General features: G+C 43.0%; 1 protein-coding gene across 5 annotated transcripts in view; it reads right to left on the bottom strand.

Annotated features, from left to right (window-relative positions):
- Positions 1–21,597, bottom strand: part of DIS3L2 (DIS3 like 3'-5' exoribonuclease 2) — a 362,444-nt gene that overhangs the window by 158,177 nt on the left and 182,670 nt on the right. For all 5 annotated transcript variants that reach the window (XM_061388346.1, XM_061388312.1, XM_061388328.1 and 2 more), the window contains exon 10: positions 3,568–3,647. In XM_061388346.1, the coding sequence (XP_061244330.1) occupies positions 3,568–3,647 (80 nt within the window). The remainder of the gene's footprint in view (positions 1–3,567; positions 3,648–21,597) is intronic.

The raw sequence follows: 21,597 nt of genomic DNA, 5'->3' as shown, positions 1-21,597 counted from the left end.
ATCTGAAAAGCAGAGGGTAGTGTGACAACTGTGACGTTCCCACACTTGACTGGTGAGGTCAACTGTGGGGTGTGCGGTGAGTGATCTGCTACAGCCATCAAACACTGCAGCATGTGATTTACTGGTTTTAGGTGCTGGGTTATCATTATGACACCAGTCTTTCTCATTTGCATTTAAATACTTTCTTGAGCTAAGCTGAAAGACTCCATGTTAAAGTTGGCGGGCTGGTAATGCTTGCGGGAATGATGCCCTCGAGTGTGTTCCTGGGGGCCTCGAGTGTGTTCATGGGGCCCTTGAGTGTGTTCACAGGCTGTAAGAAGTGGGGAACTACCAAGCGAGTTGACTAGCAGAATCTTTTCCAAGGCCGATATCCCTCAAAGGGAGAGGGCACCTCCTCCTCAGCCTCCCAACCTGACCAAAGCCTCCTGGGGAGCAGGTGTCATAGCATTTCTGCAGGATTCATTGCCGACTGTAATGCCTAAATCTCATACCTATGGGAGAGATACTCGTAACAAGTCCTGGGGGGCCTCTGAACTCTACAGAAAGGGAGGGTAAGGACTAAATAAGTTACTTCGGACTGTGTGTTTCATTTTCACAGAAGAGTCATTCAGACGATTTCAATGGGACCAAAGGCAAGTTTAGCCTTTACGTTTTCTTTACATAAAAATGGTTGCAGATGATGAACATATGCCCAGAAAACATCACTTGCTTTTTGAAACATTAAACAGTTTTTCCTCTAAGCAAGAACTGACACGAACTGTTAACTAACGGAACCTGAACTTAGCCAACCTGTCCCCAATCCAAACTGGAATTGACTTTCACTTTTCATCCCCCTGGATAAATGGCCTTGGCAGAAACTGCTGTCACAAAGGCCAACTGTAGAAGTGCCACCAAAAAAATGCTTGACTACCCAACTCAGGTCTTTTCAGACTCTTCCCTGACTCCTTTCCATGTTCTTTTTCTGTTGCTCTGCCAAATGACCAGACGTTCCTTACTCCTCTGGCATGCAGGAGTAGTGAAGCAGATGGAAGGTATCTCATCACCTGGGATGGTGGCTACCGGGTAGCCTGTAATTTCTGGCACCTCATAATTTTTTTTATTACAAAATTTTTTCATTATAAAGCTATTATTACCACATTATGAAAATCTGGAAACTAGGGAAAAGGGAAAAATCACTTACAGTCCCATCATCCTAAGAAAATCACCCTTTGAGTTCTGCTGCATTATCTACTCATCTCCACGGCTCCCTGGATATGATGAGATGAACCACACACATTTAGCCCACCTGTCCCCCACCTCCTCTGCAGAGGATCTGCAGCAGGTTACAGGGAAACCCAAACACATGTCGTCAGGCAGCGATTCCATATAGACATGCTCTCTCTGAAACCAGCTTGTCCTCCTTGTTTCCCAGTTTCTACCATACAGATTCCACGTCCTCATCATCCAGGTTGGAACTTTTGCCCCATCTTGGATTCCCCTCCCTCCACTCCAACATCCACCCCATTGATCTTCTGTCATTACCGCTTTTTTCACAGCTGTCCTCCCCACCCCCATTAATAATAATGCCAGCATCTCCAGTTCGGGCTTCCCTGGTGGCTCAGATGGTAAAGAATCTGCCTGCAATGCAGGAGACCCAGGTTCGATCCCTGGGTCAGGAAGATACCCAGAGAAGGGAATGGCTACCCACCCAATTCTCCTCTGGAGAATTCCATGGACAGAGGAGCCTGGAGGGCTACAGTCCATGGGGTCGCAAAGAGTCAGACATGACTGAGCAACTAAGACTTCTCTCCTCTCCAGTCCAGGCGCTTCGATCTGTCTCTCTAACCAATCACAATGTTTCTCGGCTCCTATTTCCTGTCCTTTTCCTCTACCTTGCGCTGCTAAATGACTTCCCTCACTGGGACTGCTTTCCCTGAAGAGCAGTTTGAAAACAGTCGGTTTTCGATTGTCTGATGAAGCATATTCTTTGGAATACGTTGGAAATTTCTAAACATGTACAACTTGTCCCCAGTCAACCCTTCTGGCCCCATCTTTTACCATTTTCCTACACGAAGCCTCTGCTGATAACCTGGTGCCCTAGACAGGACACATAGCGTGTGGAGTGAGTGGGGGCAGGACACGCGCCTGCTCCCCAGTGTCCCTGCAAGGGGGATACCATGCGGGCCAGCTGAGACAGGGGAGATGGGGACCAGGCCCACCCTCCCACCATTAACTACAGAAGCGGCCAAAGTAAATGAAGCAACAGTTTCCAAGCATTTGGCTACAAATAGAGCAGGGCTATGAACCTGGAGAGAAAGGAAATACAGGAAGTGAGGTCCAGTGTCACTGGGCTTTCTCCCTGGGGACACTTTTCAGCTGCAGCTCAGGGGAGTGGACGTGAGTGTGAGAAAGCCCAAGCCTTTGCATGTAGCAAAGATTGCTCAGATATAAGAAACCAATGTGCTATTTGCTTTTTTAAGTAGACTGCTCTAACTTTGGACTGTAAAAATACGTAATTCGTCTGAAATTCCCATGAGACCTTTCCTCTCTCTTTATCCTTTCTCGTCCTTTGAGTGTTCTGTGGTTGAAAACACCAAGCAACATGGCCCAGAATCTCAAGGAGAACTCTTACTAGAAGAAGATGAGAGCATTTTTGGCAGTAGTATTTTCTGTCTCTCAGCTTTCCATCTACTGAGAGCCTCCCTGTCTATTATGGAGAAGAGACAACACACTGAACCCATGGAGTTCTGGATATTAATAGAACATGTGAACATCTCTGCAGGGTTTGCAAAGACCAGGTCGCTGGGCCACCAACACTCTGCAGTATATTTAAGTCCCAAAGGTGGATACCATCAGGGGTAGGCCGGCGAAAGCCATACTGGAGAATGACTCACGCCACAGCAGTCACCAGACACCCTTTTCCCCACCCCAGAGCAGGGCAGGAAGCAGCTTGAGAAGCTGGAGCAGCACATGATGGTGGTTGGGGTGGGGGGCGTGAAGAAGCAGATAGCAGGGTTACTCTTCTCACACCTCACACACTTTCCCTTCCCGCTACTGTAGTTTTCAAATCCTACTTTTTCCTACCTATCTCTGTCCCCAAAGAAGGTTTCAAGAGCCACTAACAACTGCCTTCCACAGCCTACTGGGCAGGTTGAAGACCCTTGCTGAGCGGCACTGGCCCTGAGGGGCTTCCTCAGAGGGGCTGTCCTGCTACCCTGCTGGGCCTGGAATCACCACTGTGTGTCGTTCAGTTCAGATGAAGAACTCCGTGCTTCTCCCAGGCAGGGCTCAGGGGCTTCTTCTTCTCTAACACGCCATGCCCACACTGGCACTTCCTGCAGGGCCAGGCCTGAAATCAGTTCTTCCGCCCTCCCTGCTGCCCCTTCTGAGGCCTGAGGAGGATCCTTTAAGAGGACATTTCTCATTCCCACCTCTCACCAAAGTTGGCTCAGGAGCACAGTCTTGAAGTCACATACTTGTGGAGGCTCCGTGGCCAGGGGCAAGTTCAGGGACAGAGCAAACCTAATCCTGCACATTACACTGTGCGCCCTTGCCTGCCACCCAGAGTGCACAGAAATCCCATCCTACCATCAGCGAGGGACTTGCAGGAGAGGGCGTCATCGAGGTCTCGGGCGGTTGACGGGTCAATGGTGAAGATACAGTCTTTTCTAGGAAAGATTGAAGACATAATTAGCAAGGCCACAAATAACCGAAACTTGACCCCACCGGAGAGCAGCTTTAAAGAACAGTTATTTTGCAAATGTATAAATAGTAGGCAAAGTGGGGAGGAACTTCTCTCTTGTCTCTCTGAGAAGGGGATCTTTAGTAAACTGTGAACTAGGGAGGCTAACAAGGCTCTGTACTGTCTCTGAGGGCCCTTCTCCTCTCTGTGGCCTGGCCCCTCTTTCTCTTTGATCCTGAGAAACAGGTGTGGGCACGTGGAGGTGAGGCAGCCTCTGGGAGTGAGGCTTCCCAGGAAGTCCATCTGAAGAGGGGCAAGTCCCTTCGGTAAATTAACTCTCTGATGGGCTGTCCTTTCTTCGCCTCCCTCTTTCTCGATGGCTGATGGGAGTCTGTCCTTCAAGGATTATATGAGCAAGATTTACTGAGTCTTCTCCGGCCTTGCAAAAGCAGGATGTGCCTAAGAATAAATGGCCTGACTCGTGACACAGGGATGAGCCCCAAGAGTAGGTTCTGTGAAAAGCTTTGGGCTCATTTAGTTGGCTGTGACGCAGTTCTACTTGGAAATGGCCCTAATAACAATTTTTTTTTTCTCTTCAAATAATCGTAACTTCCCCCAAGCTCATACACTTAAGTACACCCCACGCCTATTTATCACCACAGTATCCCTGTGCACATCTCATTCCTAATCTGTGAAGCCCCTGGACAGTCTCATTTTGCTTTATAATTTCCCAAGTAACATGCCCCACCTAACCCAGCCCTTCCTACAATGTAAATATCTAATATTTGGGCAGTCTAGTTCCCCACACCGCCCGCCCCATCTACCCAGGCACTGGCCTGGAGGTTTGGGTATGAAACCACCCTCCCTTCCCCACAGGCAGGCTATTTGAGTCAGCACTCCCCACTCCCACTGGACTCTCCTCCAGAGGTAATGAGTGCATCCTGACAGGAAGTAATGCATGCCACCTGATGGGAAGTAATGAATGCATCCTGACAGGAAGTAACAAGTGTAACCTTATGGGAAGAGACAACGAGGTGAAACTAATCCTGATACCATGGCAATGGGCTCTAAATTGGTGAGGCTCTTGAACTTGATTCACAAGGTAAAGCTGTCTATTTCTTGTTCCTTTTAGTATCCTCCATAAAAGTCAGCAAACTGCATTGTAAACCCTGAGTACTCAATAAATACTTTTTAAATTGAAACTGAAATGTCCATCTTGGTGGTGGGAAAGTTTTGACCCACCTACAATCACCGTAAGGGCAGCATAAGAAACTAAAAGAACGTTCCTCTAGTAAAAATCAAAAAGGATATTCTGTTAGCTTGATGAGGGCCGCAGTTTACTAGTTTACTTAGAGATTTAACCGGGAAGTTAAGTTTTCTTAAAATCAAATGTCTCTAGGTGCTTTGAGAATTTTATTTCTATGAAAGAAAGATAAGGCTCGCTAAAACATTTCCAGCCTCAAACTGATTCAGCCATATGTGACAGAATAAAACTTTAAGACTTCAATTATTAGTTTGTATATGTCTGAGAGGGCCCAAACAACCTTTGAGAAAAATCTTAAGACTAGCCCATAAGCACTCAAACCAATGCTCCATTACACTTTTTCAAGAAAATCTGCTCTTAAACCAGAAAGATAAAAGTCTGAATGAAAACAACTCTGAGGAATGGTATTCAGGAAGGGTTACTGGAAGATGTACCATCCAAACAGTATCTTGATCAGGGTTTGGCCAACTACAGCTCTCAGACCAAACTAGGCCTGCCACCTGTTTGTGAACAGCCTGCAAACTAAGAATGGTTTTTGTCTTTTTAAATGATTGAAAAAGAAATAAGAAGAAAAATGTTATTTCATGACATGTGAAAATTGTATGAAATTCAAATTTCAGCATACAGAAACGAAGCTTTATCAAAACATCATCAAGCTTTTAGGATACGATGGCAGAGTTGAGCTGGGTACTTTTGGCAGGGGCTGTGTGCTAAAATATCTGTCTGACCCTTAGCAGAAAGTGTGCTGATCTTTGTTTTAGATCAAGTCAAAGTGTTAGTCGCTCAGTTGTATACAACTCTTTGTGGACACGTGGACTGTCCGATGGACTGTATCCCACCGGGCTTCTCTGTCCATGGGATTTCCCAGGCAAGAATACTGAAATGGGTTGCCATTTCCTTCAGTGTTTGCAAAATAAGTGTTTTAATTTTTTTTAAAGGTCATATAATTAAATCATTTTGGTAAATGCTGAGCCAATTTTTTTTTTTTTTTTTTTTGAGCCAATTTTTTAATTGAAGAACTTCTCAGAGCCTTCAACATGCTGGAATCGCATAATCCTTGCCAGAGTCATTTGATCTTGGTACTTTTTTTGTGGCAGAGAATCTCCCAGATTTGAGGGGTGATAAATGCACCCTTGAGACACCCATCACAGTGGAATCTTGTCATACAGGGCCTCACCACCAAGCCTACCCCATGGGACACCACAAGAAGTCAACCAAATGGCTGCGCTATTCACTGCAGGGAAGCCAGTGAGGGCCTTGCTCTTGCTCATTCAGTGCCCCTTTCACGGGCACTTACACAACAAGCTTATGCAGTGCAAAGACTCCCTCTTCTTTTCCTGAGCTGACGGTCTGCCTGTACCTCACACACGTGTGAATTTTATCCTTTTTAAGTTTCCTTCTTTGCTTTGGCTGCTAGGAAACTCAGAAAAAAACATGTGTGATCTGTTTCGAGAGAATCTTATTTATAATTTGAACTTTATGAACTAATCTTTATCCTGGGTGTGCCTATTCTCCTATTCATATATTCCTTTTGCCCTGAAACCTGATATAAAAGTTATTCACTGCATTATATGTGTATCTTCAAGTGGTCTTAAATTATTAAAAAAAAACAGTGTATAAAAACATATGCACATATATTGAGGGGTTACAACATTCGGAATCATGTGTTGAGGGGGTGCTGGAAGAAAAGAGACAGGCAGTCTAGGCTACTAAGAGAACTAACTTCTAGAGAGAGTAAAACTCAGAGAGCTCTGGGCCAGTGTTTGCACTGTAGCAGTGGACTCCAAGCTTGCTCTCTCACTATGGAAAATTGGGAGAAGAGAGGGAACAGTGAGTGACCCTGACAAACCCCAGTCCTCAGTGCTGAGAGCCAGGGATTTAATCTGTTGTCATCGCCACAATTATGACTCGGCCACGATGTGGTGCAGGAGGGCTCTTCCTGGTTGCGGGCCACAGCGGCTGGGAGCTGCTGGCCTCAGCCCTGGGAGCCCGGCCCTGCAGGGGTGGTGCTCCGTGCAGCTGTTACACTCGGTTAACATGCTTGGGATTGTACTGGCTCCTCTTCTGGAAGCCTTTGGTCTCACAACCTGCAGGGAGCAGCCTGGCCTGCCAGTTTTTAGAACCTGTGAGACCAAATATTTAAAGAGTTCCGCAACAATGGTTAGAAAGAAACTAACCCTGACCCACAGAAAATCAAGTGCCAGGTGGGGGAGGGAGAGGACGGGGGCTGCAGTGCATGAGGCTGCAGAAACCCAATCCGGAGCCGGGTTATGTAACCAGCTTCTGAAGGCACGTGACTCAAGGGCTTAGTCAAACTTTTTAAAGTGACAGAAAACCTCGAAGACTGTTTTGCTCAAGGCCATTGGTCCTGGAAAAGAACACATGAAGAATAACTAGAAGCCTTCTGCAATCTCTTACAACCTGGCCAACGATCCCAGGAAACAGCAGAAGCATAGAAAGAACCTCTGCTCCTCTGTCACTCACATGCTCTTCCTCTGACCTTAAGTCCTATTCCTTCTCAAGGCACCCATCGCTCTGCCTCCTTGCAGCTGGAAGCAGCTGTCCAGTCTCCACGGCAACACTTACTCACCATGTTGTCACCATTTACCTCCCTGGATCTGGGCCGTGGCCCCTACCACATCACAGAAATTGTTCTCCCCAAGGTCATGGTTGCTGCCAGATTAATCATCTTAGAGCATGAGTCTGGTCAAAAACCTTCATCAACTCCTTACTGAGGAAAAGAGAAATGCAGCTTAGAATTCAAAGCCTTTCATGACATGGCACCTATTCGTATATTTCTAATCAGATTGCATACTCCCAAAGTGCACCTTATGTGCCAACCTTTTCTCTACACCTTCTGGTCCCTCAGACACTGCTGGTGAAGTTCCTAACATTAGGACATTTATCCCACTGGTCTCCAAGGCCTAAGACCTATCTAGCTTTTAAAGGCCTGGCTGCAATGCTCTGTTTTTTTTATCCAGGGAAGCTTTGTGGCTCCAGAGAGTAGAAGTCACCTCCCCACAGCTGCCCTGCCCAAGCCTGAAACTGGGCCTGATCCAACAGCACTGACCACTACAACCGGCATGCTGGGGGTTAATTATGGACGCATGCCTCAGCACTGTGACAAGACTGGGAGCTCCTCAAGGTCTGGCTCTGACACTGACCAACCTGTAGATCTCTTCCAGCACACTGAAGGCACACATGTAATGAATAGCTGATGGATAAGTGAATGAAAAAAAATGACCAAAAGGGCTCCCTTGAGCACTTTTCCATGCAGTTTTGCCACTGTGTCTTGGGAAATACATTTAGGATTAGAACTCATGACCTCCTGGCGTCCAACCCTGTGGTCACACCACAGTTGTTATTGTTTCCAAGGGTGTCCTTTTCTGTCTTCATCCCATCTTCTTTTCTCATAGAACAGTGTTTTACAAACTGCGGTTCAGGGACCATTTCCAGACTAACAAAATTTATAGAGGCCCTCCTCTGTCCGTGACTCTGGGTTTGTCTCCTTGCTAGCAAGCAATTCTGTGAGGAAGATCTGGGTCAATGATGGTGAATGGATGGAAAGGGATGGAAAATATTTAAGAAATAAACTTAAAGGGATAAAGAGTACTATTTTTACTTGCCTTCTTAGATTAGATGGGACACCAGTCAATTCTAAAGGAAATCAACTCTGAATATTCATTTGAAGGACTAATGCTGAAACTGAAGCTCCAGTACTTTGGCCAACTGATGCCAAGAGCTGACTCATTGGAAAAGACCCTGATGCTGGTAAAGATTGAAAGTAGGAAGAGAAGGGGACAAAAGAGGATGAGATGGTTAGATGGCATCACTGATTCAATGGACATGAGTTTGAGCAAACTCCAAGAGCTGGTGATGGACAGGGAGGCCTGGTGTGTTGCAGTCCCTGGGGTCACAAAGTTGGACACAACTCAGTGACTGAAAAACAGCAACACAGTTTATATAGAAACCAGAAAATTTTATGTAAATTGGAGCAGAAAAAAGAACTACGGAGCTGAAGCACTCCACTATGATAATGCATCTCTATGGAGCATCATGTACAGAGTCCAGCCAGATGATTGCTAGGACGAACCAGTCAAGTCAGATGCTGAATTCATCCGAGCTTCTACTTTACACTGGTTTTCCTCCAGGACAGGCCGACTTCTCCTGTCAAAAGCAAAAGGAGCTGGGAGCACCATTCAAACCTAAATCAGCCCCCCTAAGTACAGCGGGGCTGGACCTTTTATTTTTTTCTGATGGCAGCTGCGGATATGTTAATACTCTTTCACTCACGACTACTACCACAACAGATGCTAAAAAGCCGGACACAAATCACAGATTTTTCAGAACAGAAAAAGACTAAGGACTATTTAAAGCAGAAAGAGATCTTGGTCCATCTGTCCCTCCACTCCCCCTAAGTGATGAAATGACACATACGAGGCCATACTGTTAAGAGTTAGTCGCTCAGTCGTGTCTGACTCATTGTGATCCCATGAACTGTAGCCTGCCAGACTCCTCTGTCCATGGAATTTTCCAGGCATGAATACTGGAGTGGGTCCATTCCCTTTGCCAGGGGATCTTCCCGACCCAGGAATCGAACCTGGGTCTCCTGCATTGCAGGCAGATTCTTTACTGTCTGAGCCACTAGGGAAGTCCATGAGGCCATAGAGTGAACATAAAGAAAGGGTGCAGTGCTCTGAGCATCTGTTCACCCACCTAGAGGGTTTTAATCTAGGGTCCACAGAAGGTCTACCTCCAGCTTTAGCAAAATCCAGGACCACATGAATGTAGTTGTTAGATTACTTTCCAAAGGATTGTGATATGACAAGAACTGGGTCAGAAATGACCGAAATGGTCTCCATTGTTGTATTTGTTTACTCACCCATTCACTGAACCTCTCGCCATTCTATGCTTCTTTTACACTTCAAAAACCCAACACCATGGAGCAGATGAGGCTAGCCTGGTACCCTGGGAGCCAGAGGTCACGGCACAGGCCAGGAAAGCCATGGTTTAACCTTGGAGAATCTATGGATTCATGTTGATGTATGGCAGAAACCTGCACAATATTGTAAAGCAATTTTCCGCCAATTAACAATAAAGAAAACAAAATTTAAAAACCTTAAAGAAAATGTTAAAATCTTAGAGATGTTAAAATTAACTTTCTTCTCAATTTTCATTTTGAAAAATGTAAAACTTTCAGGAAAGTTTAAAGAATAGTAAAATTAACATCCATATACCTCTCATTAAGACTCATCAAATGTCAACACTTTGACCTATTTCTTTTATCTTTCTCTTCCCTCTGTCCCTCTTTTCATATACTTAGCTTTTCTTAAACATATGAACTATTTTAAATTACATAGTACAGATCATGAAACTTTACCCCTTTATCCTTCTGCATGTGTCTTCCAAGAATAAAGGCATTCTTCTGCAGAACCACAGTACTACTATCACAGTTAAGATGAACAGTACTTCCCTATATACAGTCTGCAGATCATGTTTAAATGTCTTCAGTTGTCTCACAGAGGCTCTTTAGCTTTTTGTATTCCTCCTGATCTGGGCTCTAATCAAGGTTTACATTGTGTTTGGTAATCATGTCTCTTTAGTTTGTTTAGTGTATATGAATCCCTCTTTTTTTTTTTTCTTATAAATATAACACTGCCTTTTTTTTTTGAAGAGTCCAGGCCAGTTGTTTTGTAGAATGTCTCATGTTCTAGATTTATCAGCTTATGGAAGGAGGAAGAGAGGAAAGGACAGAAATAAATCAAATGTGGCAAAACTAATGTCTAAATTTCCAAGAAACAGAAAGTTAGGTTTTAAGTCTTGATTAGATTCAGGGGGAACTTCTGACATGAACCCTTCACAGGTGACAGCGTGCTTTGTACTGCATTCCTTCAGAAGGTACAAGCTGTCAGGGTGCCAGATTTGATCTGCTAAGGTGCTAAGAGCCAGATCGTTCTGGCTTCCTTTTACTCTTTATTAATTAATAACTAATCTGTGGAATAAAAGTTTTAGATCATGTGAATATCCTGTTCGGAAACAACTTTTCATGGCTTCCCTGGTGGCTCAGTGGTAAAGAATCCACCTATCAATGGAGGAGACGTGGGTTCAGTCCCTGCGTGGGTAAGATCCTGTGGAGAAGGGAATGGTAACCCACTCCAGTATTCTTGCCTGGAGAATTCCACGGACAGAGGAGCCTGGTAGATGAGAGTCCATGGGGTCACAAAAGAGTCAGACATGACTTAGCAACTAAACAACAAAAACAACAATTAAAGAAAGGTTCAAATAACCTTTCAGCCAGTGATTTTAGCTTCCACTGATGAATTTTGCCTGAATCAATCATAGCTTTGCAAGCTATAAAATGGTGCTTTAACCTTCTGTATTATTAGCAGACACTCTCCTGTCAAGAGCTTTTCCTGCTCTGCTCCCTACTTTTTGTTTGTTTCTGGTTTCTCTTTGAGTATTATTACAGGTGCACTGACTTTAAAAAAATGATATGAAGTATAATCCATTACCATTACTATTCATTCTAATACTCAAATTGTCCCAAATTAGGCTGGTGGAAGCCCTTCCAGTGATCTCTATGTGCTTGTGCTGTGTCTCCTTAAGTCTTCCAGCACTTCTATGCTTTTTGGCACAGTAAATAGTTCAGGTTCACCTTAAACATTTCCTGCCCCAGACTAATAATCAGCACATCCCTAAGGAGCCCAAATTTCTTTCAGTGGAGAATGAACGCTATTTAGAAACCAAGATAGGGTCCTAGAGATTGCTATGCTCATTATTACTTGGCCCTTTTAAAAAGCAGAATTAGAAAATACTGAGTTAAGTCATGTGAAATTGCTGATATTTGACTACTTGTGACCTAAAACTGGTAGTTTCATATGGTAGAACCTAGTATATACTGTTTCAGTCATATTTATACCTCCGACTGTACTCTAGTACTACAGAGTTCTTCCTCATCTTCTCCCATTCCATATTTACATTTTTATTCTCCCGTTGAGAACCTCAGCTCCCCATGGCTTCAATATTCAAAACAGTTTCAGAATTACAATCCCAATATCTGCCAGCAACAAAGTATCTGTTAAGATTTCTTTGGAGCTTTATCCTTAGAACACAGGCACAAAGGAGGTCGAGCACAGTGCCCAAAAGTTACTTTTTCCTCCGTGTGGTGATGCCACACATCTGATAAACATTAGGACCATTTATTATTGTCTTACGTCAGTTTTAGATATTTTGCTTTTGTTGTCGTTCAGCCGCTAAGCTGTGTCCGACTTTCTTGTACTAAATGGTTGATACCTATGTATAGGTGCAGCTCTTTTCATAAATTTTCACTTATTTTGTGTCAAGAACAAATTGAAGCTGTAGGAACCAGTAGAATGTCAATGTGAAGCTATCAGAGGTGAAGCTATCAGAGGTTAACAGAAAGAAGGCCAGAATTCCTCCATTCATTGTTTATGGGCATTTACTACTCTAGGTGTCTGGGACACATTTGAGAACAAAGAATCCTACCCATTTACATTCTAGTGGGGGAGGGGGCTGCAGAAAATCAACAGTATTGTAATTGAGTGTTCAGTTCAGTTCAGTTGCTCAGTCGTGTCCAACTCTTTGTGACCCCATGAACCGCAGCACGCCAGGCCTCCCTGTCCATCACCAACTCCTGGAGTTTACCCAAACTCATGTCCATTGAGTCGGTGATGCCATCTAACCATCTCATCCTCTGTCGTCCCCTTCTCCTCCTGCCTTCAATCTTTCCCAACATCAGGGTAAAGAATCTTACCCATTTACATTCTAGTGAGGGAGAGGGCTGCAGAAAATAAACAGTATTGTGATTAAGTGTGATGGAGGTTAAAAAAAAAGAACAATAGAACAGAGTAAGGAGGGCTGGAAGTACTGATAACAATTATAAATAGGAAAGTCAACACAGGCTTCAAAAGAGATGGTGACATCTGAAGATGACATGAAGGTGAGGAGTGAGCCACAGACTTTATATGGAAGAAAGACTTGGGCAAAAGGAAGAGCTAGTGCAAAGGCCTGGAAGCCACCAATTAGTTTATCTGAAAGCCCTGAACTACTGGGCACAATTCAACCAAAACAGTTGACGTGTAGATCAGGAATGGCTTGTCCTCTTCGCTCTTTCACTTCCAGTCCAAGTCTAAAACCCAGGCTTGCGGATGTTCAGAACGCAGCTCTGCACAGCTAAGGGAGTAACAAGAACAGCCCAGTTCCACTTTCTGGGTCCAGAAAGTCTTTCTACCAGAAATGCTCACTGAACATCTCACTCTCTTCTTTGACCTCTGGTAGTAGAGCTTTCTTATAACCCAGATTTAAAATATCACATTGGGGTTGCTTTAAAACAGAGTGGAAGAACAGTGATTGATACATAATAAGTTTTAAAATCAGACAAAATGAAGTGGCAGTAAGCTTACAGGAAATGCTCTCATAGGGGGATCAAATATCTAAACCCCTAAATATAAGATTAAGAGTTTAGGCATGAAATGTTCTCCTATGTGTAAAATGTATCTGAGGTCTTCAGCTCAAGACACAGGAAATCTCACACTCATTAAAAATGCTTTTTCCTCCCCCTACATCACCTAGAAATCATCTCATGAGAGGTGATTTTTCACTCTCCTTTTATGGATGGGAAACTAAGGCTCAGAGAATTAAACTAACTTGCTAACATCACAGAACTGCAGAACTTTAACTTAAAGGAACAAGAATTCAAAAGAGAAGGCGTTAAAAGAAGTTAATTAGACCAAGAAGTTTGATTTCAAATGGAAGCTGAAAAATCTTCTAGTCACCCTTGGTTCCATAGTTTAACTTAAGATTTAAACAGCCCAGAAGCATTTTGGCGGAACCAATAATTACCCCAAATTTCTTTGAGAAATGTTTCTCTATGGTTGATTAAATTGACAATGACTTCATTTTTAGGTACCAAATCTAAATGTGACAACTTTTTACCCTCAGCCTGAAAATCCACATACAGAGTTCTGACATCAAGTTATTATTCAAAATGAATATTCTTTAGTATGCCAGAGAAAGTCAAGTTCTAAGTATCCAAAAGCAGGAAAAGGTAGCCAAAGAGGAGCATAAAGTATACTACTTTAAAATACCACTCTTTTAAATTTGGCTTTGCAATTTCCAGAAAAGCCATAGTTAATATATTAAAATAAAACAGAAAATGTAAACCAAACTTTAATATGACTTTATTAGCAACTTAAGCACAATGGTAAAGGCTAGTATTGGACAGATTTAAATTCTAGTGGACAGAATTAAGAATAGTCACAAAGTCAAGGAATTCACTATGTCTAGACATCTCTCCTAGATTTCTATTTGAGGAACAGTCATCCTTTGAATTCCCAAGCCAGGAATTCAGAACCTGCTGTTGAAAGGATCATCATCCTTAATTCTCAATCCATTTATCAGGCTAAAATGCAAATGTAAGTGGTGAATACATTTCCACAGCACTGGAGCTCCAAAGAGCCTTCTCAGGGAGCATGCTGAGCTAACTGGGGAAGGGTTAAGCCACCCCTATTTTTCAGATCTGAAAACAGTTGTTCTGATATGAGAAGAATCATTACAATGGTGCCAGCTCCCTTCTATAAAAGCTATACACATTTTCTGCACAACTGTATGATTGTTATGGCAACCATAAAAATGGAACTATCATTCTTCAAATTACACACTACCCATACTGGATTACCTACAGAGTCTGCTCTTCCGCATCACCCAGAATTTCTTTTCAGAAAGTGCTATGTCTGTCCTATAGATGTTTAGGAGCAAGATAAAGTGGTCTCTTTCAAAGGGAGAGTCCACAACAATGAATCTTTCAAAGGCCCAGTTCTTCAAGAATTCTAGGACTTCCCTGTCAAGCCTTTTAATCCCATGGTCACTGGGAGGCCTCGAAATATTTCCCCTGGGAGGCAGGGGAACTGCCTGGAAAATGTATTCCCCTAAATGACTGATTTTATTATAAGCATGAATAAGAGCACCATGAATGAGCCTTATTAGACCTCGATCAGTTCTGCAAAGTACAGAGAACATTTACTAGAGTCTCAGTTCAGGAAAGTGAGAGATTTAAGAAAACACATAAGCATTTTAATTAAATTTACTGTAGAAAATAATAATAACATGAATACAGCAAACTAAAATGTCAAAAATTTCAGCTGTATTTCATGATGATCAGGGACTCTTTAAAAATCACTTTGGCCAACATAAGTAGGATTTTGTAATTTTTAACAGAAAAGAGTAATGGAGAAAGCAAATTCTAGTCTTGTCTTTTAAATATTAATTTTAGGTCAAAATTCTCTCTCATTGTTCACAGAACTGATTCCATAGTTTAAAAAAAAAAAAAAAAGGCAGCCTGGTAGTAACTTTCTGGCTGATTTTAATATAGAATACTTAGATTTTGGATGAAAATGTATTCAAAATACTGTTTGCGCCATAGAGTTTCCAAATAAGGCACTGAAATTTATCTAGATTTCCTTTATCAAAAAACACCACCACCACCCAAAAATTCCCCAGGCAAGTCAAGCTCTAATATAGCACCTCTAGTCACAGGAGGTATTCCTTCAGGGTGCAGTGAACCATTAATGTTCCCTTCATTCCCACTCCAACTTCAGGGGACGAGGAGCCCCGAAGTGATCCCCAATGACCTCATCCACAGCCTACACTTCTTGCACTTTCAGGGTTCAAGTTATCCAGCATAATTCCTCTATCTCAGCCCAATCCCCATCTTTTAGCCTTATGACATTTTGAACTGACCACGAATTCATAATCCCACCCTCACATCCTACTGAAACAGCTCCCCAGCTGGATTCCAGTCTCCTTCCTCTCTTGCCTTCCTGCCTTTCAGATCCTTTAGCATTTGACTACCAGGATGAAGTTCCTAAAACACACCGTTAGATTATGCTTCTTTCTCATAATGTATGCTTTCTCAAAAATCTGCACTGGCTTCCAGCCACCCTGACATTACAGTCCTCAGTTTGGCATTCCATATCCTCCATGATCTGGCTTCAAACTACTTTGCCCCCCCTTACTTAAGATGACCTATCTTCATCAACATAGTGCCTTAGTAAGCCAGTTCTACCAGCATCCTGAATTAATGACTTGTGTAGATCCATCATTTCTTTTTCTAGATTTTATTCTCTCGGGTAGAAAGGACTATCTCTTTCAATTACATATTTTTCAGTTCCAACAATATCTAGAGTTCAGTTCAGTCACTCAGTCGTGTCTGACTCTTTTGTGACCCCATTGACTGCAGCACGCCAGGCTTCCCTGTCTATCATCAACTCCTGGAGTTTACTCAAACTCATGTCCACTGAGTTGGGCATGCCATCCAACCATCTCATCCTCTGTCGTCCCCTTCTCCTCCTGCCCTCAATCTTTCCCAGCATCAGGGTCTTTTCCAATGAGTCAGCTCTTCGCATCAGGTAGCCGAAGTACTGGAGTTTCAGCTTCAGTATCAGTCCTTTAATGAATATTCAGGACTGATTTCCTTTAGGATTGACTGGTTGGATCTAGAACCTAGAGTTCAGGGTCTTGCAAATAGTAAAGATAATCAATATTTACTGAATTGAATCTTTAATCAGGCTCCTTCAGCTCTAACCACAGGAAAAAAGGCTGGAGCTGTGGTAGAGCTGATACCCCCTTGACTGGAAGTACCATCTATCTGTGAGAGTGGAATCCACTTCAGGTGATACCTAGGGACCTCTAGCTCTGGCCTGAGAATACAACCCTAGAAACTTTTCTAGGTTTAAAACCCAAGTCCTTTGCCAAGTCCAAGGCAATGCATCTTAATGCTCACCAGAAAGAAGGAAGGGGCAGTATTTTATCAAGCATAATGTATGCTAGACCTGGGCTAAGCATTATACGTGTTATATTTAATCCCTGCCACGACCTCATAAGAAATATAGCAACTGTACATTCCTTTTAACTTGTACAGAAAGAAAGGCTCAGAGTATTTAAGTAACTTGCCCAAGAACACATACCTAGTAAGTGGCAGAGTGATAACACTAGCCAAATTTGTCTCTAAAACCTACATTCTAATATTTCACTCCTATGCTATCAGGGCCATTAACATTTTCAAACTCCTGGGATAGAAAAGTAACCAGTGGCACCACGGCATAAAGGGAGGAGGAAACAAGAGTTGTGGTGGACTGTTAACTGGCTTGACGCTCCCTCTCCCAAACCAACACGTAACCCAAAGCAGGACAAAATTTAATTCTCACCCTTGAATTTGGAATCAGGACAGGGAGAGTGAAAGAAAGAGGAAGGCATGTGAGGCGGGGAGAGGGAGAGAGAAGCAAGGCTCCTTCTGGGTAGCTGTGGTAGCTCTTAGTAGCAGCCATCCCCCTCAGGGACAGGAAGCAAGAGAGGCTGGTGTGAATTAGGGGAAGCCAGGGTGTAGAGGGCGTGAGGGGCGGAGGTGAAGCAAGAAACCTTTCTGGGTTTCCTGCCTCACTGCAGTCCCTGGTCCCCTGCCCTTGAATTCTGGGAGTCATCACAGGATCCTTAAAACAAATTCCCCTTTCTGCTTAAGTGAGCTCCAGTGGTTTCTGTTATTTGGGACCAAAAGTCTTAATTAATGCAACAGCTGTGGAAAGTTTCCTAGAATGGCTAACTCCTTGTGGCTTTCCCCAAGGCTTTCTCGTTAGCAAGCCATGACAGAATGTTACAGCTGATGCTTCCACACTGCCCATTCCTGGGAGCACCAGGTGCTGGGAAGCAGAGGGAGGGCATGGCAGGGTATCAACATTGAGTTACTATTGTGGGAGGAGGGGAAGTGCCGCACTGTATAGAACACGGGATCTAGTTCCAACCAGGGATCGAACCCTTGCCCCCTGCAGTGGAAGCCCAGAGTCTTAACTGCTGGACCACGAGGGAAGTCCCTCAAGTTTCTATTTCAAAAACAAATTAATTTTTAGGATTGCTTCTGTAATTAGAATTACACAAAGTACAATGAATGCTATGACATTTTTTTGGCCAGCAGAGATTTGAAGGAGGTTCTAACTTCTCCTTTCTCAAAATGGGGAGGGGAAGCATGTGGTGTGTGTTTGTTTGTTTGTTTTGATTTGATGTTTTCCTTGTTTTTTTTAATGTTTTATCAAGGGTATGAGTTTTAATGTGGAGACATACGGAGATGGTGGTAAGAGGTTCCTAGACTGCAGAACTGAATTCAAGTCCATGCTTTGCCCCTCTCAGCCATGTGACTTTGAGCAAGTGACTACACTCATCTGAGCCATAGTTTCTTCATCTGTCAAACAGGGGTGATTATTGGATTAAAAAGTTCATTTGGGTTTTTCTGTACCATCCCAAACTAACTTTTTGGCCAATCCAATATTTCACAGGGTTGTTTTAATGATTAAATAGGGTAATGCTTAAGTATAAAATAATTATACCTATCAAAAAGTACAAAAGATGCAGTCAATAAATTATATTTTGGTATATGTATATTTGGGCTTTCCTGGTGGCTCAGATGGTAAAGACTCTGCCTGCAATTCAGGAGACCCAGGTTTGATCCCTGGTTTGGGAAGATCCCCTGGAGAAGGGAATGGCAACCCACTCCAGTATTCTTGCCTAGAGAATTCCATGGACAGAGGAACCTGGAGGGCTACAGTCCATGGGGTTGCAAAGAGTCGGGCATGACTGAAGCAACTTAGCACATATGTTTATTTGCCACATTAACAACAAGGCTAAATGAAAACTTCAGACTTTCCCATGTGTTAATTTCCCTTATCCTGGATATGTCTGGCAGAACGTAACGGAGATGATCTATTACTAGGGAACGGGTCTTTCTCTTGGTGTGTCCTTGGTGTGTATCAAGCCCCAAGGCAGAGACAACAGGAAAGGGACACCCAATGAGCACCTCCTCCGTGCCCAGCACTGCGTCAGGTCTGACCAACAGTCAAGATCATGCGAGTGATTTAATATTTTCAAAGTAGCTCTATTTCAAAAAGAAACGATTAAATATGGCTATAGAAAAGGATAATTGAACACACATTTAAAGCATTATTATGCTTGTGGGAACACTCCTATCCTAGGAATTCTAATTACATCTGTAAGACCACAGGAGAACTGTTTAAACAATCACAATTTGAAACTCTGGATTCTCCCACATACAAACTTTGGTATAATTCCACTAGGTCACCTCTCAGGCAAAAAGAATACAGGGCAACTTTACATTTGCAAACTCTGAGTGAATATATGTAACAAATATGAGTAAATATATGCAACAAAACCATCACACATGTAACAGGACCTCTATGCACATCAATATCTTCCTCTGAAACCTACAAAGAGACTTCATACACTTGCTCACATCATGCCACAACTGCTCAAGAGGTTTTTGGAATTCTGTAAGAACTACTTTCTAAGCCAATTCACAAGCTTCACAAGAAAATCAGGTTTACTGCTTTATAATTATACTTTTTTTTTTTTGAAGTCGTATTATCCAGCCTGATCACCCACCTGATTTACCACTCTTGGCTCCAAACTGACTTAGCTGTTTCCAAAATTCAAATGTACTCTCAAAAGATGAAGATTTGCCATTGTTGAAAATGTGCCTTAGGCTCTGAAGGCAATTTCCGAAGAGGAGTCCAAAAATGTGTATGGCTCCTTTCCCGCTGCCTGCCAGCAGGCTCAAACCCTCCTCATTCTCACAAACATCTTCAGGACCCTGCTTCTGTCAAGCTCCCTGTCACAGCCTCTGGCGTGGCAAAGCTCTTTGAAAGGCATGTATGTATTTAGCGTCCCCACTTTTTCATGTCCCTTCCACTCTTTTGGCTCTGGTGATGCCACTGAAACAACTCACGAGATAGTCCAAAGACAAAGAAAAGGGCTTGATAGATAAATGCAATGACTTCTGTCCCAGAGCCCAGGGCAGCTCACCCTTGCTTGGAACTTGCCTTCCCTTTACCTCTTCTAACACCCTCCTTTCTGTAGCCCGCTCCTCACCTTTTCCTAAGAAGCTTCCACCCGTTAAATGTCGGAGCTCTTCACAGTCCATCACTGGTCCTCTTTCCCTTTTCTGACTATAGGCTTACCAGGTATATGCATTCACTTTGTGGCTTTAACTACTACTTCATGTACCTGAGTAGGTATCTGCAGCCCAGACTCCATTCATGAGTGCCAGCTGTTTCTTTCTGCCTCTTGGACATCTCCTATTGATTATCCTAGGCACTTAATACCCAAATTTTACTCATCTTCCTCCATCCAAACTTTCTGTTCTCGCCCTCTAACTCACACCCTCAGATTTTCCTGAACTTAACCTAGGCCTAAGGTTACTGACATACAGACATATCCTCCTACTGAGAGGTCTTCTCAGACGATGTCAGTGACAGTGTTAACTGCCTTTTCCTCTTCCTTTTAAAATAATAATAAGACAAAAGCCTGTGGAAATTCTATTCATCCCTCATGATCAAGTTCAAAGATTACCTGGCTTTAAAGTTTCCTCATGCAAAATTAATTACTTTCTCATCTGTGTTCATCTGGTGCCCCTTTAAAAAATTTTAAACTTTTATTTTGAGATAATCATTGATTAATACACAATGTAAGAAATAATAGAGAGATGCTATCTTTCTGTTGGGGCTTCCGAGGTGGCTCAGGGTTAAAGAATCCGCCTGCGAATGCAAGAGATGTGGGTTCGATGCCTGGGTCGGGAAGATCTCCTGGATGAGGAAATGGCAACTGGCTCCAGTATTCTTGCCTGGAGAGGAAAATTACATGGACAGAGGAGCCTAGCAGGCTACAGTCTACGGGGTCACAAAGAGTTGGACACAACTGAGCAGACACACATCTTCCTTTTACGTGACTTCCAATGGTAAATCTTATAAAATTATAGTACAATATCAAAACCAGGATGTTGATGTTGAGACAGTGCACTGATCTTATTTAGATAACCCATTGGTACCTGTATTCATGAAGTCCTCAACAATTTCATCATACGCGGAGGTTCATATAAGCACCACCTCAGTCGAGATAAAGAATGCTATCTTATCTCGAGGATGCTTCAAGTTGTCTGTTAATAATAATCATACCTAACTCCCACCCGTCTGCACGCCTCAGTCCCTGACAACTACAAACCTATTCTCCATTTTCAAAATGTGTCTTTCCTAAAAAGTGACATCAGTAGAATCATACAGCTATAAACCTTGCAGACTGGCTTTTTTTTTACTCAGCTTATTTCCTGAAGATTCATGCAATTGTTGTGTATATCAACAGTCCATTCCTTTCTGTTGCTGAGTACCATTCCATGATGTGGATGTACCACAGCTTGTCTAACCATTCACCCATGGAAGGGAATCTGGGTTGTTTCCAGTCTGAGGATGCTACAACTAAAGATGCTATGAAAACCTGTGCATAAGTTTTTGTGTGAAACATAAGTTTTCATTCTTCTGGGATAAATGCCTAAGAATGCAATTACCAGGCTATATGGTGGTTGCACTTAGCTTTTTGAGAAACTGCAAAAAGTGTTTCCAGAGTGGCTGTGCCATTTTACATTTCCACTAGCAGTGTGGGAATGAATCACTTTCTCTGCTTGGAACTTCTCACAGACTTTGGTTTTTGCTTTTACTTTAGCCATTCTGATAGGTAAGTACTGGTATTTTCATTGTAGACTTAATTTGCATTTTCTAGTGGCTAATGATATTCAACTTAAAAAATATTTATTATTTATTTA

The sequence above is a fragment of the Bos javanicus genome, chromosome 2 (genome assembly GCF_032452875.1).
Source record: "Bos javanicus breed banteng chromosome 2, ARS-OSU_banteng_1.0, whole genome shotgun sequence".
In the NCBI taxonomy this organism is placed as follows: domain Eukaryota; kingdom Metazoa; phylum Chordata; class Mammalia; order Artiodactyla; family Bovidae; genus Bos; species Bos javanicus.
The sequence above is the reverse complement of the archived record's forward strand: the minus strand, read 5'-3'. Positions and strand labels throughout refer to the sequence as shown.